At 38.2% G+C, this 20,089-nt stretch overlaps 1 protein-coding gene across 2 annotated transcripts in view; it reads right to left on the bottom strand.

Moving 5' to 3' along the window:
- ASCC3 (activating signal cointegrator 1 complex subunit 3) overlaps positions 1-20,089 on the bottom strand; it is a 303,300-nt gene that overhangs the window by 11,762 nt on the left and 271,449 nt on the right. For both annotated transcript variants that reach the window (XM_036248171.1, XM_036248170.1), the window contains one exon: positions 17,105-17,329. In XM_036248171.1, the coding sequence (XP_036104064.1) occupies positions 17,105-17,329 (225 nt within the window). The remainder of the gene's footprint in view (positions 1-17,104; positions 17,330-20,089) is intronic.

Genomic DNA, 20,089 nt, shown 5'->3' with positions numbered 1-20,089 from the left:
AAAAAAAAAATGTTTTTATTGATTTTTTAGAGAGAGGGGAAGGGAGAAGGAGAAAGAGAGAAATTTTTGATTGGCTGCCTCCTGGCACACTCCCTACTGGGGATGGATCCCACAACCTGGGCATGTGCCCTGACCAGGAATCAAACTGGTGACTTCTCGGCACATGGGACAATGCTCAACCAACTAAGCCACACTGGCCGGGGCCAACAGGTTCCTGTTTTTAAAGTTCTTCTATGATGAAGTAAAAAGGACACCTGAAAACAATCCATTCTCTCTAAAAGGGACTTTTTTGGGGGGCCCTTTGGTATTGATTTCTGCATTGAGTAGTACAAGGCTTCAGGGGCAGGGACGCAAGGTTGGGAGCAGGTGCATGGAATGGGCAGTCATTAGGAGAGGTGTGAATTACAAGGAAGCCAGGGACAGGGCCAAAGGCAGACCCTGCAGCTCAGGCCAAACTGGAGGATGTGGGTTTGGTTCTCAGTCTGAGTGGACAAGTCACGTTACTCTTCTCAGGTACACACCCGAAGGGGCGGGGCCAAGGAAGGTCCATGTAAATGGGCCCGAGGGTCCTGGCAGCCTGAGCCTGGGATGGACTCCCTGTGTCTCACTATCTTTGACAGCAGTTGTCCTGGTAGGTAAGGATTCGTAGGTATATGCTCCTCCCTAAGTGGGGCTTTGGTAACAGCCAGAGATCACTGCTCAGCTCCCAGGTCACTCCGAGGACCTGAGTCCTCTACAGATATATAATACTCAACAACAAAAGGTTGTTTTAGTACACTGAAGAGAAATACGTGTGGACACTTTTACCAGCTTAGCATTAACCTTAGGCAAATACTCATTCCCCGTTTACTGCTAATCCATTTCCTACTGGGCATGCTACCTCCCAGGCAGAGCTAATGACTCTAAATACAGGGACGAATGGATGAGGGCTGACTCTGTGCATGAGACTCTCTCCTACTAAGTTGGAATCCATTTTAACTGACTGTTGATTAAGAATTCCTCGTCAAGTCCAGCTGCGACAGAATGAAAACATGACTTATAGTACTGTATGTGTTTATAAAATTACACTACAATTAAAACCTTATTGCAATTAACATAAAGCATGGGGCTGTCATTTATTTATAAGAGAGCAGGTGATGAGTTTTAACCAAGGTGCCACTACAAAGCCACGGGAGAAGTCCAGGTTAAAGTGAGCTCTGGAGAGAGAGTATGAGCCAGCAGTATGGACTTAGAAACCTTGGGCACAAAGTAGGCGCCCAAAAGAGTTAAAAGGAGCAGCTTAGGGGCAGCGGTGAGGACGGCGGAGTGGGATTGCGTGGGGACGAGAACTCTGAAGCAGGAGAGGACCAGGAGGGGAGGACGGCAGAGTGGGGTTGCGTGGGGACGAGAACTCTGAAGCAGGAGAGGACCAGGAGGGAGGACGGCGGAGTGGGGTTGCGTGGGGACGAGAACTCTGAAGCAGGAGAGGACCAGGAGGGAGGACGGCGGAGTGGGATTGCGTGGGGACGAGGACTCTGAAGCAGGAGAGGACCAGGAGGGGAGGACGGCGGAGTGGGATTGCGTGGGGACGAGGACTCTGAAGCAGGAGAGGACCAGGAGGGAGGACGGCGGAGTGGGATTGCGTGGGGACGAGAACTCTGAAGCAGGAGAGGACCGGGAGGGAGGACGGCGGAGTGGGATTGCGTGGGGACGAGAACTCTGAAGCAGGAGAGGACCGGGAGGGAGGACGGCGGAGTGGGATTGCGTGGGGATGAGAACTCTGAAGCAGGAGAGGACCGGGAGGGAGGACGGCGGAGTGGGGTTGCGTGGGGACGAGAACTCTGAAGCAGGAGAGGACCGGGAGGGAGGACGGCGGAGTGGGATTGCGTGGGGATGAGAACTCTGAAGCAGGAGAGGACCGGGAGGGAGGACGGCGGAGTGGGATTGCGTGGGGACGAGAACTCTGAAGCAGGAGAGGACCGGGAGGGAGGACGGCGGAGTGGGATTGCGTGGGGACGAGAACTCTGAAGCAGGAGAGGACCGGGAGGGAGGACGGCGGAGTGGGATTGCGTGGGGACGAGAACTCTGAAGCAGGAGAGGACCGGGAGGGAGGACGGCGGAGTGGGATTGCGTGGGGACGAGAACTCTGAAGCAGGAGAGGACCAGGAGGGGAGGACGGCGGAGTGGGGTTGCGTGGGGACGAGAACTCTGAAGCAGGAGAGGACCAGGAGGGAGGACGGCGGAGTGGGGTTGCGTGGGGACAAGAACTCTGAAGCAGGAGAGGACCAGGAGGGAGGACGGCGGAGTGGGGTTGCGTGGGGACAAGAACTCTGAAGCAGGAGAGGACCAGGAGGGAGGACGGCGGAGTGGGATTGCGTGGGGACGAGAACTCTGAAGGCAGGAGAGGACCAGGAGGGGAGGACATTTAAGGCACTCTCCAGGCACTACTGAAATAATCGTTATTGGAGTGGTCATTTGTTAAATGTGTACTATTTGTCAGACACTCTGATAACCATTTACTGTGGGTTACTGAATTTAACCCGGTTTAGAGGTTAAAAAGCACGCCTGCCTGCGGAGGCAAGTGCTGGTGAATGGGTGTAGCTGGGGTTCCAGTTCTGGGGTGCTTGGCTGAAGTGCTTACTTTGAACTAGTACAGGATACTGCCTATAAAGGTCAGGATGCGAGAAAGGTTGCGTGACATTCCCAAGGGGTCCTGTAGTAGACAAAATATCCTATGCTAAATGTGCTCGTAGGTAAAATGGAACTTTGAGAAGCTCTTCTGACAAGACAGTGCTTAAAGCAAACAACAAGTTTAACAATAAGTACAAACACTTGGCACTGGGTTGAAGACTGTGTGGTGTACTAGAGAGAGACTTAGCCTGGCAGCTCAGAGTGTTGTGCCTTTCAGTTAACTGTGAGACTTTAGGCAAATCACTTAATCACTGGTATTCATTTTTCTCATCTGAAAAATCAAGGAGTTTGATTAGGCTTGTGTCTGTCTTCTGTGAGCTTTAATCTTTTATCAATAAAATGCCGATATACTTATACGGTATTGCTACTTATTTTTATAAAGTTCCCCTGCTACCTTCCCAGGTGGTCTGTAATATGTCTGAGGTCGGAGGCAGGAAAACCTAAGTCAAAAAAGAAGGCAGCATACTCGAAGCACAGAATAAGCTGCAGAGAGAAAAGACCCTCTTGGAATCAGAGGAAGATGAGGTTTCTGCTGCTGGGGTGTGGGGACAAGGCCTCGCAGAAAATAGAGGCTTCAGCCAGTCCCTGGAGACCTCACACACTCAGTCAATGGAAAGAGAGAGCTCTGGGATGAAGAGAATGGACCATGATAGCACTCACATTACAGGGTCTCAATCATTTCTGTAAGTTGAAGGTGATGTTTTGTGCTGGGAGAAAGTGTACTGTAAAGAAGAATGAAAAGGTCTGGAATAAGTACTGGGGGAATTAATGATGTAAATAAAAACTAGCACAGCAGTGAGTTTCAAAAGCATGCTCTTAAAACAATAATTATAGACATTATTAGAAACAATTAGAAATTAGAGAAGCAACTAGTAATGTTTTATGATTTTTTTCCAGCAATAATGGTTATGATTAATTTGGGTGTTGAAGCAGAGAATTCAGATGTTGATAGTTACCCAGAGAGATGACAGATTTTAGCCTACTGGTGACATCACTGCTGAAAAGGTCAACCCCAGGGCAATGTTGTCTAGGGAGGCAAGGGAATAAGAGACTGAGCTCATGGCTGAGAAAAGCATAAGGATTCCAGGTCCAATGAGTAACGGAAATGTTCAGCTGAGCTGACTGGTCGAGATGCTGCGGTCAGAGAGGAGAGTCACAGGGTGGTATCAGGGAGGTGGCAGCTAGAGTGGTTTGGCTGGGATGGAGATGAAGACCCTGAACTGGTGTTTGAGGAAGCTGAGGAAAGAGAACTGGAACACAGCTGAGAAGGAAATCCTGCAGACACTGATAGTAAAACATCGTGTTGATGAAAGAAGCAGAAATCTGAAAAGATATGGTTGGAGAGAATCGAGGGGCAGACTTTTATTATTGGAGAAATACAAAGAATTAGCCAGCTCAGGAGTTTCGGAGGGAATGTGGAAATGGGGTGGTGTGTGTCTGCCTACGTATGACTGAGGGGCAAGACAGGGAATAGTGAGGAAGAAAGGAGAGATGGATGAGGAGACTGGAAGAGGCCCAAACAGAAAGAGGGGAACACATATTATACACATCCCAGACCTCATCCTCATATGGATAAAGTGATAAAGTTAAGACTTAATCTTGGTTTCCAATTTCATATCTGTGTTCATCACGCTATACTCTACTACTTCTGAATGATTGACATATTCCCAGAATTGTTTCAAGAAGGATTTAAAGTGGTTTATATCTATGCTCTTTCCTGACATAACAGAAAAATACAACCTCCAGACAAAATTACTATAAATTTAATTGATCACGGTCTCTGAACAAATTTTGTCAACACAATTTTTGAAAACCTAAAAATTTTAAATTAATTTGAATCTACCATTTGCTTATAACTACACTGTATATTTGATAAACAGGCATTAAATATCTTTTCAACACAACCTAATTCTGGATTTAAATACTCCAAGGGTAAAACAGAAATGTTGGGCACTGTGACCACCAAATTAAGACAACTTCATTGCAAGAAAAAAGAATCTCTGGCTTAGGGCATGAAAAAGAAAACTATGTCATTCAATGTACATCAAGAGGTATGTTATCAGGTAGATAAGAAGATGCAGGTCTAAGGTCTACTATTAAAACATTTCTAAACTTCGGTTTAAAGAAATCTGTGAATGATGACGTAATGTACAACACAGGAAATACAGTCAATATAATAGTGTAATAATTTTGTTCAGTGCCAGAAGGTTCCCAGAATTGTGGTGATTACTTTATAAGGTATATATTACTTTATAAGGTGATTACTTATATATATAAGGTGATTACTTTACTGTATACCTGAAACTAATATATGTTAAGTATAATTTAATAAAATTAAAAAAACCCAAATAAAAAATCCCACCAAAATGAGCAGTCTGTGAATTTAGGCCTTCGCGTCTCCAGGACCGCGGAGGCTGTCTGTCCGGAGTGCACAGGCGGGGCTCCTGCCGTCCACACCCTTGGAGTTCTGCTGACCTGCACCCTCTCTCTCCTGCCTCCTCAAGGTATCCCTTCTTCTCCTCACACCTCCTGAGAGCCACCTCAAAGTACACTGTGAGAGTGTTGGGGTTACAACTACCTCATGAAGATGAGATAACGACGAAGGTTGAAATGGCCAGATGAGGTTGCCACTTCTGTTCAGATGCAATGACATAAAGATAATATACTATCAGAGTTGAAGAGACAGATTTATTTAGTCCAGAATGATAAAGAAAATATTTTCATTCATTTATAAAAACCATATAGCTATTTATGGGATGTCATGAGAGAGCAAAATAGTATGGGAAGATCATCAAAACAATGAAAGTCTGAGTAATTCACAGCCAGGAGACTAAGGAGGCACAGCAACTAAGTGTAATATGGTATCTTAAATGAGATACCAGAACAGAAAAAGGATAGTAAGTAAACTGGAGAATTCTGAATAAATATGGACTCTAGTTAATAATAATGTATCAGTATCAGTTCATTAATAGTGACAAAAGTACCATATTAACATAAGAGGTTAATAATAGAGGAAAACTGGGCATTGGATATATAGGAACTCTCTGTTCTATCTTTGCAACTTTTCTGTACATATAAAATCTTCTAAAATAGAAAGTTCATATATTTAAAAAAAGATGGAAATTCATCCCAGACAGCTTGTTAAAACATTATTTGCTAGACATCTGCTAGGAAACGCACTATTTAGTTCAAGAGCTCCCAGAAGTTTTACAAGGATAAGAAAGCCTGAAAAAGCTTCCTTGACAGAAAGGCACCGTCCTTCAAAGGTTCAGGTCAGTGGTAAATAAAGATATAATATTTCGTCAATAATTAAAATGCTATAAATACATTCATAAGAATCTTTTTTCAATAGCAACAGTTGTTCACAGTAACTTTCTCCTGAACTTTTACCCCCAGAAGGTTAGCATTCAGGAAGCTCAGCTGCTGTCTAACAAACTTAATTAATCAAAAAGTCATTTCCGAGTTGTAACTATGAGTAAAAGCGCTTCAAGTGCGCTAGCAAGCCTACAAGTTAATCAAAATGCTAATGCAGTACAAATTAAAGTTGTGATTAACATTTCACAGTAGCTGCTTAAGTGAATTGATCACACAAATGGGTTAAGCATTACTCATTTCCTATAGCCCCAACCGGGAAAAGGGTTGTTATGTGGGTACTAGGAGAGGAGCTGGGGGTAGAAGGATCTTTCATAACACCATCGTATCATCAATAAACCATCACCAAATTGTCATACAAAAGCTTACAGGTAGAGTCACCCAGGGGGAAAAAGCCTTCCAAATTATATTACAGTCCGTGAAGGGAGATTGCCCCGCAAATCCGTAAGAGTAAGTAAAGGTATTTAATACCTCAAAATCCACACGTCTGTTAGTTTTGGAAGTGCTAAATGTATCAGCTCCGTGTTGCTTCTGAAATTGGGAATGGTGCTTTGTTTTAGGTGTTCTGCTATGGAATTAAAACATAGCTTTGATACTGGATGATGATTCTGCACCATAGTGTGGACCTTTGCATTTGGAAGAATAGTCACTCTGGATTAAGTTCATTTAGAGTTACTTGTTTTTAAATAGTCATCCATTAATAAAACTTCATCAGGCTCCTATGGCAAGAAATGAGCTCCTGGAAGTCTGGCCAGGAAAGCAGCCTGAATTAGACTTCCCCGCCTCTATGAATTTGATAAGGTCACACTAATGTTTACAACAGACTACATTTGTTGGTAGACAATTCAGATTTGGCAGATCATCTTAAAAACATTACGAGAATCACACATAATAAATTGCCCTTTCCAATCCTCTCCTAAGAAAGAACTAGAGAGGAAAAAGTGAAACATTTATTCATCCCATTCACCCATGATATACTGAGATCTACAATGTGCCAAGAATTATGCCCAAGTCACCTTAACAGTCAGTGACATTATAAATAGTTATTGATAAGGTTCCAGTATACCTTGGATGGCATAAATCCTCCAAATGTGTGCTCGTAGTATTAATATTCCTTGAAACATATAAAATAAATATATTTAAAAACTTAATAGTGTAATTTACACTTTAAGGGTCCTTTAAAGACTTGAGTTGCAGCAATTAATTTCAAATTATGGCATGCTAAATATGTACAATCCAATTTTGGAAGTCTAAAAATTATTTACTCACAATCCACCTATCTTTTCCTCAAAATAATCTGAAGACCCTTTCTGAAGCGTCTATATCTCCACCCAAAGATAATCTTTTTGTTTGGTCTAATTATAACCATTCAAAAAAAAATGAAAGGATTTTACAAAAAATAAGTAGAAAATTTCATGTACCATTTGCTGTATCAAAACATTTCTTACAAGTATTGAACCAAGGATTTGACCAAGTACTTCTTTTGTTAAGCTCAGCAATACCTGGATTATTTTCACTGCTAACTGTATTTGACTCTATGATTCCAAAGCTTGTTCATTTAATTGACACTGACGTTCTGTAATACACTGGGAACCCGCTGGGCCTGTGCTTAGTGCACCCATAGGTAAATACTCCTCAAAGGTTACATTAGCCTTGTTCCATGGCACTTCTATCTCCTGGCATTATCAAATATTTCTATGTTTTTAAATTTACTACAAATGAGAATCATTTGTTAACAGAAATATAGACCCAGCTATAGTCATAGTATTTCTCAGTTAAAAGAATCAGGTCAATAAAAATATTCATATAATCATACCTTCTTTTGCTTCCCATATCATATATTTCCCATTCTCAAATCCTACTATGTGTATACATACATATCTTAAGTTATTAGTTAAAATACTTTAAAAACAGATTGGAGATGCAATGTTTTACTCAAAACAGCTGTGGATTATAGGAAAATACAGTACTAGTTATTTGACATTTTTTTTTTTTTATTAGATATTGTTATAAAGATAAAAATGTCAACCCAGCTGGTGTGGCTCAGTGGTTGAGCATCGACCCACATACCAAGAGGTGGCCAGTTCGATTCCCAGTCAGGGCACATGCCTAGGTTGTGGGCCTGATCCCCAGCATGGGGCATGCAGGAGGCGGCTAATCAATGTTCTCTCTCATCCATGTTTCTATCTCTCTCTCCCTCCTTCTTCCTCTTTCTCTCTAAAATCAATAACAAAAAGAAAAAAAATGTTTTAAAAAAGTCAAATTATTGTTTTGAATTTTAGGCCAAACACAACTCCACCAATAACCTTTTAGAAATTTGTTTTTGCAAATTTAAGAAGTTCTCTATATGGAGAAAAGTATACAAATCCAATTCACACATTTTTCTCCCCTTTATTTATGCAGCTTATTAAAGTTATTTTTTGACTGGCACCCTTTATGACAATTGATCAAGCCTATTAGAACATATCATATTCACATTAATTTGAATAGTAGATGAACTACATATTATTTCATCTGTGAAAGAGAAGACCAAAACTCAGTAGTTCAAAAAGACTTGCTCATTACGAACCATAATATAAAACAATAGCCTCTATATTAAAGTTAGATGAAAGAAGTTATAAAATGATGGAAACCACAAGAACATAGCTCCTTAAAGAACTTCCTTTCAGGCACTGAATCACGTAGATTATTATCAAGGCAAGTTCCCTGGTTTACCTTTGCCTATTTCCATTAGGGCAATGGAACATGCATTGAATCCATATAGACTTGTTCTTGGCACGCAGAATACAGAACATGGCTCTCTTCCTCTACAGTAAAGAGGAGATGTCTGCTATCATTTGGGGAGTTGCTAGTTCCATAAATTGGGGCAAAGAATCTCTGGATTGCTACTAGAGGTTTAAATATTCTCAGAAAAGGATCAGTGGGATGGACAAAGGCTACCTCCATGGTCTCCCCGTTAGTGGTGGTGGTGAATAACCAGTGAAAGAAGCCAAGAATCCAACCTGAGCAGAGAAGGCAAACCTTTAAGACAGAGGAACATAAAATGTGTGTATGTGTATTTTAACAGTAAACCTATGCACAGATTCTAGTGTGCACATATGGTTTATCACAGGGTCATCTTATGATGATGTTGGCATTCTCCTTTCTCCTATGGTTGTATCAGAAATCTGACCTTTCCTCCATTATTTCCAATTATTGCACTTTTAGAAAAGAATGTGGGGAAGTAAATGATTAATTCATGGTCTATCTAGCATAATATAAAATCCTCAAGAAGAATCATAAGCAGTTGATACAAAAAAAAAAAAAAAAGCCAACAGCATATCAACTGGACACTGTAGAGTGATATAATAAAGCAGTTACAAATATCAATCATATTAACAAGTCCCTCTTAAAATTAGTTAAGGTAATTATAGACAGACTGTTGAAAAGGGAACTAGAGTAATTAAAGGAAGGTGATTTGAGTGCGCATTGAAAAGAGGGATTAATTAAAAAATACTTACTTAAAAAAGTGGAAATTCCTGTGACGTTCTCACATTTTATTTTCTGTTTTATTTTAATTTATTTTATTATTTTATTTTTTGTTATCCTCACTAGAGGATATTTTTCTACTGATTTTTTTTTTTCTTTTTTGATAGAGTGGATGGGGGGGGGAGAGAGAGAGAGAGAGAGAGAGAGAGAGAGAGAGAAACATTGGTGTGAGAGAGACACATCAATTGACTGCCTCCTGCACAACTCTGACTGGGACTGGGGATTGAACTTGCAACCCAGGTATATGTGCCCTTGACCAGAAATCAAACTCGAGACCCTTTGGTCTGCAGGCCCATGCTCTATTCACTGAGCCAAACTGGCCAGGGCAAGTTCTCACATTTTAAAACAAATTCTGACTAGACCTCAAGTACAATGAAAAAACCCATCTTTATAGGACAAAAGCATCTTTATGTCATTTAGCTTAGCATTGTATTTAGGTTGTTTTTCATGTAAATAAAGATGATTTTAATGTAAAGACTTACGGTGCTTCTTAGAAAAGATCAGAGATATTAGGGCAGGGTTTAGAGCCCTGGTCCCCATTTGGTTTCATTATGGATTGTATCAATAAATCAACTTTAAGTTATTTAACTTCTCTGAATGTCAATTTCTTTGCCCTTTGACAAAAAACAGTGTGAGGCACAGAGCTAATCAAAACATCAGACACTTATCACCAGTTCTAGCTTTGCCATCAGATTTGGAAAATTTAGACAAGTCATTTTAATTTTTGATACTTATTTGTAATGTTTTCCCCACAAAAGCTAACAAAGGTTTTCTTTGGTATATCTGGCACAGACATCATGTTACATCATTTACCACATTTTACAAATGTATTTTAGAGTTAAAGTTATCAAGAAGAGGATCTTAAAGGTGAGTGGCAAGAATAATCAATTCCATAACTGTCCAATATATGAATTAAAATATTTTAAGAAGATTAAAAACTGAGATATGTACAGAAATTTTTACTCTTATTTTTGTTGGGTGGTATGGAAACAGAAATGCTGGTATTAGAAAAATATTAAAAGAAACCATGATAAAAACATCTTAAACCAAAAAATTGACACAAATGACCTTGATACCTAACTTCAAAAGGGGGCAGGAAGAGAAAGCAGGCTACATTGTATATTCTGACTTCAAGCCGGAGTAAATTACCACTAATAACAATTACGTTTTTCTTTTGTGGAAGATTATCTGGGACATGGGTAGTCAAAACTGCAGTTTTCAAAATCTAAATGATGCTCATGTAAAAGGTATATTTCTAGAAAATAAAGGGAGTAAAATATTTTAGAGTTAAATGACTATGAAAAAGCAAAGAAATAAAGAAGTAAAAGAACTACTAAGAATGAGAATACTAAGACAGACCTAGTTCTTTGAGTCCTTAGATTGTTGTTTACTTTATAAACATTAACACTAATGCTCTACTCTTGTAAGGTGTTATTTTTACTCAGACTCCAGGGGTTAAGTGACTTGCCTAAGACCTTATACTAAAATAAAAGCAGAGTTGAATTTATAGTAAAAGCTGGTGGCACTCAGTCCCATACACAGAATACAAGGTTATGCTGATGTCCCATGAGGGCAATAGTGTAATTTTCAATCAGCTTGAAGAGCTGTAGTTTGGAAAACTGCTTGAACTAATGTTTTCTAAGGCCAACAGTATCCACACATCAAATGAGAACAGGGTGCAATCATTAAAATGGCCAATCAGTCATGGAAAAGTTTATCCACTCTTAATTTTCTGCCCAAATTTTCAAAGGGCAGCCCTTATATTATTTCCTCTTCCTGGATCACTTACTTTTATCATAATCTTACCAAAAAAAAATTGCAGAATAAAGAGATTTAGGATATGAAGCTGGTTGCCATCTCTGTACAACTGTTTCTTTCTAGATGATTTCTGAAAAGCCAAGTCAACATTTAAGATGGTCATGACTAATGCTTATAATTTATAATAACAAAAAGGTACATACACCCTGACAACAGGGAGCTCATTAAATCAACGATAACCTTCATATGAAGGCATACAGTGCAGCCATTATGCTTGAGAATATTTAATGTTATAAATTATTAAGTTAAAGAATGTTATAAAATAACATGATAAAAATTTGTAAAAGAAAAACTGAAAGGGCAAGTGTGTATGCTTGTAAATGTACAGGTAAAAGAGCTTCTAAGCCTCTAAAGACAAAAAAGAACTATAATTATTGTACTCTAGTTAATAATTTTTTTTTTTTTGCAGAAGTAAGGGTTGGTAATTCTAAAACTACATCGGGAGCATGCAAGGACTGAGGAAATAAGTGAATATATTTTGATTAACGAGAGCCAGGTTCCCCATAGGTGGTGGAGAAAGGAGTCATAAACTTACAATGGGGGAAGACTAAAATGAAGCCTTTGGTGTTGGATTAGAATCAGGCATTAGCGTAAACTCATGGCTTTACAAATACAAACATTTTTCAGCCCCTCCCACATATAATCACACATACACTTATAAATAGATATACAAATAGACATAGATGTCTGTGTGTACACAGTCCTATTTCCTAGTCTTGCCCACTGAGTGGTTCTAGAGGCAAAGACACCCAGGTAGAGATGGAGTCAAGAAGCACTTAGCTTTTAGTCTCTAAAACCATTTTCTGATAGATAAAAAAAAAAAAGAACCACGGCTCTTCGGAAAAACAGTTGATTCCAGGGGAAAAGTACAAGATGCCAAAATGCAAGGTGCTGTTTCACAAAATGATGGTGTCAAAGAGATACAGGACCCAGAGTGACAGGTGCCAGTGGCTGACTCTGAGACAATTTAAGTAGCAAAATAAATGATGACAGTAATAGATTTTACCCAGTAGAATAAAACAAACACTCATGGATCTATACTTAGATAAATAAATAAGTGAATAAAGTAAAGAAATAAAGGAGAAGAGAAAGTTATTTGTTACAGTAAATTCTGGGAATGATGGAAATAGAAAATCAGGATAGTAATAATTATTTCAGACAAATATCACCAATGGATACTGAAAATAATGTAGAAAAGTATAATGAGAAACAGGATATTTGCATAATCTCAAATCTCTAAGTACCTCACAGAAGATATCTATTAATTACAAAGGAAGAAAAGTAACTTTACAGTAGAGAAGTCTGGCAGATACCACCTCAAGTACGCAAAGTAAACACCAGTAGTAATGAGACATCCATGTCACAAGCTTCCTGATGATACACCGAGAGGGCAAAACATCACGTCTGTGGTATTCTTGCCAATAATATGTAACTTGAATGTAACCATGTGGAAATATCAGGCAAACCCAACGAAAGGATAACTCTAGAAAATAACTGGCCAGTACTCTTCAAAAGTTCCAAGGTCATGAAAGTCAAGGAGACTTGATAAGTAAATGAAACAGACTGCATCCTGGTCCAGAGGAATAACATTCAAAATTGACAGAATCGGAATGAGGTCTGTAGACTAGCTGTTAATAGAATGAGGACTAGATTAGAACTGAGGCTAGATGTTAACATTGGGGGAAGCTGGGTAAAGAATATATTACAGTTTTGTTGTGCTAGCTTTATACACTTTTTATACTGGGTCAAAATTATTTCACAGTAAAAATTAAAAAGCATTTTAATGAATAATTAAAAAAAGAAAAGAAGTTTATATTCACGGGGGTGAAGATATAATTACTGTAAATGTCTAATTTTAGTATGTTGTTTTTCCAAACTTGCTACAATGAAAAGTATTACTTTTATAGTTAAAGAGAAAACTATTCTCTTTAGATATTATTTAAAAAGACCAAAAAATATTCAAGAAATGTAAATATCCCAAGAAACTCTCTATAAAATATCTAATAGAGGCTGAAAGAATCTGACTGAATCCTTTGCCCTTACAGCAAATTTAGAAATAGAGTCCTTTAGAAATTGCCTTTGAATCATTATTGAACGACTGGTGAAAAAGAAAGTACCAGCGAGTTGATGAAAAAGCTTTTATATATGATATACACATGTACGTCTATGAGTATATCTGCATGTAGTAACATTTAATTCCTCTTGCAACTTTTCTCCAGCCCTTTCTAACTCCTGGGTTCATTAACAGGTCATTGTTTAAGGGGGGAAAAAACCAGTTATAGGAAACACAAATGAGTATCTAGGGCCTCAGTGAAAATGTTAGGAACTTTAACCCCTGTTTATAAAGTGTGACTAATAAAGAGTGGCAAATCATCTTCTTAGAGAGGTAAACCATGTGTTGGTTACAAAAAGGGTGTCAAATAAAATTTATGTGTTTATTATAGCCTTACTTCCCTTCTAATTCCTGATAAGGTTGTGCTTACTCTATTTTAGGAAACATCCCTATTCGTTTAAATAATAAAGTTTTTTTTTTTCCTTTCTGATAATAAAACTGTTAGAAGCTCATTTTAAAACATTCAAACATTTTAGAGAAGCATAAAGAAGAAATTATAAATCACCCCGAATCCTGCTACACAGAGATGTCTATTGTTAATCTTTTGGTGAATACTATTCTGAATCTTCTCTCAGGTACACATTCACACATGGATGCAGATATTCTACATGGATGTGGAATTCACAAGTGGAACTGTAATATTCTGCACTGTTCTGTATAACCTGGAAGACACAGGTTATTTCCAAGTCTTTAATTTTTCAAATGATTCCATAATGTACATCACTGTGCACAAATCTTCACTCATTACTCTACTTTTAAAAACACCTGAGGTCTTTTGAAAATTATAGAAATTGTTTTTATTACAGAAATGTCCAAAAATGTATAATGTAGAAAATCAAAATCTTTTATAGTCTCACTCAGCCATGCTTCTCCTGCCCTGCTCCTCTCTCTATCTCCCGGTAAAGGGCAGCTCCAGGCTTCCAGTTGCTCTGGAGAAAAGCTTTGGAATCATCTTTGGTTCCTCACTTTCCCTAAAAATCCCGTCCACACCATTTCTTGCCTTAAAGCATTCAAGTTACAAAGATCACTGGCATGGTTTTAGATTCCACATTGCAACTCACCTTTAAAAATCTCACATGTCAAGGTTTTGTATAGTATCAGAGAAGAATTTCCACAATTATCTGAAAAGGCTAAAAAAGTACTCTTCCCTTTTAAATTACATATCACTGTGAGGCTGGATTTTCTTCATATACTTCAACTAAAACATATTGTTATGTTTTACATTACACATTGCTAAAGGTGATAAGTGTACCTGACTTTTACTAAGCTAGATATTAAAAACACTTGCAAAAATAGAAAACAATGCTGCACTTCTCACTAATTTTTATTGTTTTGGAAAATAGTTATTTTTCATGAAAAAAAAATCAAGTTATTTGTATTAACATACAGTGGAATTATTATTGTATTTTTAAATGAAGTAATAAATATTTGAGAATTTCCGCTTTAATTACATAGTAACTATTCATAGATATATCCAACATAACCATCAATGAACCACTGCTATAGTAGCTTCCCTCTCATTCAGAGTAAAATCCAAAATCCTTACCATGGTTTACAAACTTCCAACAGGACCTGACCCCATTTTTCCTGTAATTTCCACCATTACCCCTCTGTGACCTAATTTCTAACCACCCCTTTCCATCTTTTTTACAATGGCCTGTTTGCTTTTCCTTGAAAATACCAAGTAAGTTCCTGCATAAGAGTCTGGGAAGTAGGTTTCCTTAGCATTTGGAATACACTTCCCTAGATAACCCTGGGGCTCATCCCCTTCCTTTAATTATTTCTTTTTTTTTTTCCCCTGTACCATAGCAGTTTTTATTATTTTTTTAAATTAACTAATTTATTTTTGTTACAGATGTTTCTCCTTTTCCCCCCACTGATTACCCCCTCCTCCTCCCTCCCCACCCTCTCCCCAGCTTTGCTGTCCATGTCTGTTGCTCATGCATATATGCATATAAGTTCTGTGGTTTATCTCCCCCCACCCCCTCTTCTTGGGATAATCAGTCTGTACCCCACTTCCACATCTCTGGGACTACCCCATTCCTCAGACTGTTATGTTCATTATATTCCACAAATGAGTGAGATCATATGATACTTGTCTTTCTATGTTTGGTTGTTTTGCTTAGGATGACACTTTCTAGGTCCCTCCATATCATCTCAAAGGCTAAGAGATCTTTGTTTCTTACAGCTGCACAGTACTCCATTGTGTATATGTACCAATGCTTTTTTATCCATTCGTCTACTGATGGACATTTGGGCTGTTTCCAGATCTTAGCTATTGTAAATAGTGCTGCTACAAACACGGGGGTACATATATTCTTTCGGACTGGCGTTTCAGGCTTTTTAGGGTATATTCCTAGAAGTGAGATCACTGGGTCAAATGGAAGTTCAATTTTAAATTTTTTGAGGTAACACCATATTGTTTTCCATAGTGGCTGCACCAGTCTGCATTCCCACCAGCAGTGTATTAGAGTCCCCTTTTCTCCACACCCTCACCAACACTTGTTGTTTGATGATTTGTTGATGGCGGCCATTATGATAGGTGTGAGGTGATACCTCATTGTTGTTTTAATTTGCATCTCTCTGATGATTAGTGATGTTGAGCAATTCTTCATATGTTTCTTAGCCATTTGTATGTCCTTTTTGGAGAGGTGTCTATTAGTTCCTCTGCCCATTTTTTAATTGGGTTTGTCTTCCTTTTGTTGAGTTGTATGAGCACTCTATATATATTGAAAATTAACCCTTTATCTAATATATCATTGGCAATTATGCTCTCCCATATAGTGGGTAGCCTTTCCATTTTGATGATTGTATCTTTTGCTGTGCAGAAGCTTTTGAGTTTGACGTAGTCCCATGTGTTCATTTTCTCCTTTGTTTCTGCTGCCTTAGGTGATGTGTCAGTGAAAATTCTGCTGCGTATGATGTCTGAAATTTTGTTGCCTACAGTTTCTTCTAGGATTTTTATGGATTCATGAGTAACATTTAAGTCTTTTATCCATTTTGAGTTTATTCTTGTGTAGGGTGTAAGTTGATGGTCTAGTCTCATTTTTTTGCATGTTAATTATTTCTTAACTGTCACCTGAAACCATATTCAAAAGTTGGTGCAGCCACAATGGGACACAAAATGTTTCCTCAAAAAATGGGGGACATCTGTTATAGTGTCAACAATGAAAAATATAGTACAATCAGCAGCTTTCATCTTTCTCTATATTTCCTTTATTATATATATCCTTATAATTGTTATTTTTAAGTAGCAGTTATCACCCCTTGACTTACATTTCTGATTGTCTGTTCTCGTCGCCCTGACTGAAACCCATGATGGCGGATATCCTTTTGTCTCTTGTGTCCTATTCGCTGCTGTGTGTTCAGCACCTAGAAAGGTGCCTGGCATTTAGTTTACCTTCAATACATTTTGATGGAGTGAATGACTGAAATTGTCACCTTATTGCATTTATATTTGCTTTTCCTTGGAAAATTCTTGATTTGATTCACCAGGTTTCTCTTTAAAATGCTAAAATAAAAATGTTTAAATGCAAGTACATTTTACTCTACAACAAGAGGAAGTGATGGGAGAAAGTGTAGGTGGCAGGAAACACTCCCTACCTGACAGACTCTGAGAGCTTGGTCCAGGACGGTTTTGGTGTCGGTGTCGTAGTCCGGGCAGGGCAGCATGGTCCGGCTGAGGTGCGCCTGGAGGAGGAGGTGTGCTTTGGTGTGAGGGCTGTCAAACGAATGAGGATTTGATTCAAAGGGAAGACATTTTGCCAGTTCGCTGTTCATATGATCTTCGTTGTGCCTCACTGGCAAATCTGTGTATTCTTCTGCATCCTGAAAAATACCCATATGTATATTAATGTGCTATATTAAAAGTATAATTAATGTACCTCTTAGCTTTAACTACTGACATTTAAAACATGGTTGAGAAAAATCACAGATAACCTTATCCCTCAGAGTTTTGCTTTGCTCAGTACTATTATTAATATGTAAGGAAAAATGAGTAATGTATAATATATCTGAAATTCATGAATGTTCTTATTTATATAGTCAACAGAAATGATAGAGATCCTACTAGGCATCGAATATCATGCTTGACACTGGGCCCATTGCAGTGAACCAAAAGCTGAGGGCAAATCAGAGACAAAAAGTTCTATCAAGTGTAATGAATATTATGATATGTAAGTACAGAGTGCTGAAGGGACCCTCAGTTTGGGGACTTAGTTACTTTACAATGGTTCTCAACCTTCCTGATGCTGCAACCCTTTAATACAGTTCCTCATGTTGTGATGACCCCCAACCATAAAATTATTTTTGTTGCTACTTCATAACTGTAATTTTGCTACTGTTATGTCTTAGACGACCCCTGTGAAAGGGTCCTTCGACCCCCAAAGGGGTCACGACCCACAGGTTGGGAACTGCTGCTTTAGAGGGTCAGGAAACACTTCTTGAAGCAAGTAATATTTAAATTAAGATCTACAGAGGAGTGAAAAAAATAAGGCGGGGCTGGGGGCAGGGAAGAGGAGGACAGAATTGGTGAGGTAAGAAAAAAGTGAAGATTAGGACCACTAGCTTAACATTTATTATATTAGATTAAAATGAAATTGTTCACAATGAATAGTTTCCATTTCCACATGTAAGGACCACTCTGTTCTAACAACAAATAAAAAGCTAAACAGACTGAAAAATCAACAGTTCTTCTTGGATCTATATGAAGGGAGGACACAGGACAAACTATTGTCCCCCACACGGGAAACACAGGTAAATTCAGAGTCACTATGAAGAGGAGGCAGATTCACAAGCAGAAACCGCATGAGAACCAGTGCCAGGGTGAGAAAACCTGAACTGTAATTGACAAACTGCAGGAGGGTCTGTGTGGACAACTCTAAGAGCTGAAAACTCCAGGGGCACCAGTCATAGGGAGCTCCCACAATATTCTGAAATTTACTTTCAGGAGCTTGAGCAGATTCTCACAGTAAATAAAAAAAAAAAAAAAAAAAAAAAAAAATTCCCCTTTGGTTTTTCTAGCAGGGGGAGGGGAAATGACTTTGAAATATGCCAGGAACACCCTGTTCTTAACAAACAAACAATCCCCAACATATAAACAAAAAAACACCCCAATACTCCTTTCCATTTACAGTGAGCTGAATCTGCAGATGTGAAAACCAGATATATGGAGGATTGACTTTACATTTATTGAAAAAAAAATTCACACATAAGTAACTCATGCAGTTCAAACCAGTACTGTTCAAGGGTCAACTGTTTATCAATAATCACTTTGAATGTCAATGATATAAATGAACTGATTAAAAGTTGGAGACTGTCAGATTGAATCCAAAAACATGACCCAACTACATGATGCCTACAAGAAAACCACTTTAAATATAAAGACACATACAGATTAAAATAAATGGATGGAGAAAAAATATTCCATGCTAACATTAATAAAAAGAAAACAAGGGTAGCTATATGATTTTCAAGCAGAGCAGATTTCAAAGTAAGGAAAATGATCATGGATGAAGAAGACAATTACATAATGACAAAGGAGTCAATTCTCTAAGAAGACATAACACTTCTAAATGTATATGTGCCTAACAATGGAATGTCAAAATACATGAGTGCAGTAAGTGAATACAAGATTGGTTTAATATTTGAAAATCAATTAACACATTCACTTTATAATAAACTTAAAATGAAAAACCATACACTCATCTCAATTGATACAATTTTCTTTTTTGACAAAATCTAACATCTATTTCCCCCAAAACGCTTAGCAAACTAGGAAAAGAAGGGTATTTTCCCAACTAGTAAATGGCTTGAGAAACCCACAACTAACATCATATTTCAATAACAGACTGAATGCTTTCCCGCTAAGATCAGGAATAAGACAGAGGGGATGTCTGTTCGCAGTACTTCTATTCAACATTGTACCAGAGAGTTCTAGCCAATGCAATCAGGCAAAAAAAGAAATAACAGATATCAAGATTGAAAAGGAAAGAAGTAAAATTGACTTTATTTGTAGATGATATCATCATCAATATAGAAAACCCAATGAAATCTATAAAATAATCTACTAGAATAAGTGTGTTTACTAAAGTTTCAGAATATAAGATTAATATACAAAAATCATTTGTATTTCTGTATATTAGCAACAAAAAATCAGAACCAAAAAACAAATTTATAATGGCATAAAATATATTAAATACTTAGAAATAAATCTGATAAAAAAACGTAAAAGACCAGTACACTGAAAACTATAAAACATTGCTAAGAAATTAAAGAAGACCTAACTAAAGGAGAAAGATACGTTAATTCTCCCAAAATTGATCTACAGATTTAATACAGTCTCAATCACAGCAGACTTTTTTATCCTTTGGTTGGCTGACAACTTGTTTTTTTAAAGGATTCCAATCACCAATTCCAATGTGTGTGTGTGTGTGTGTGGGGGGGGGGGGGTGTTTACACATTAACAAGCAAGTTTCAGACACAGCTAGGTGTCCTACAATTCAACTCAATGCTGACACTATCTACCTGGAGACAGCATCAGATCCCACAAATTAAGGTTCAGTTCTACAAGACTGACTCTTCCCCACT

This window comes from Molossus molossus, unplaced genomic scaffold, assembly GCF_014108415.1.
Source record: "Molossus molossus isolate mMolMol1 unplaced genomic scaffold, mMolMol1.p scaffold_m16_p_8, whole genome shotgun sequence".
Classification (NCBI taxonomy): Eukaryota; Metazoa; Chordata; class Mammalia; order Chiroptera; family Molossidae; genus Molossus; species Molossus molossus.
Note: the sequence above shows the minus strand (reverse complement) of the source record. Positions and strands in the feature narration are given on the sequence as shown.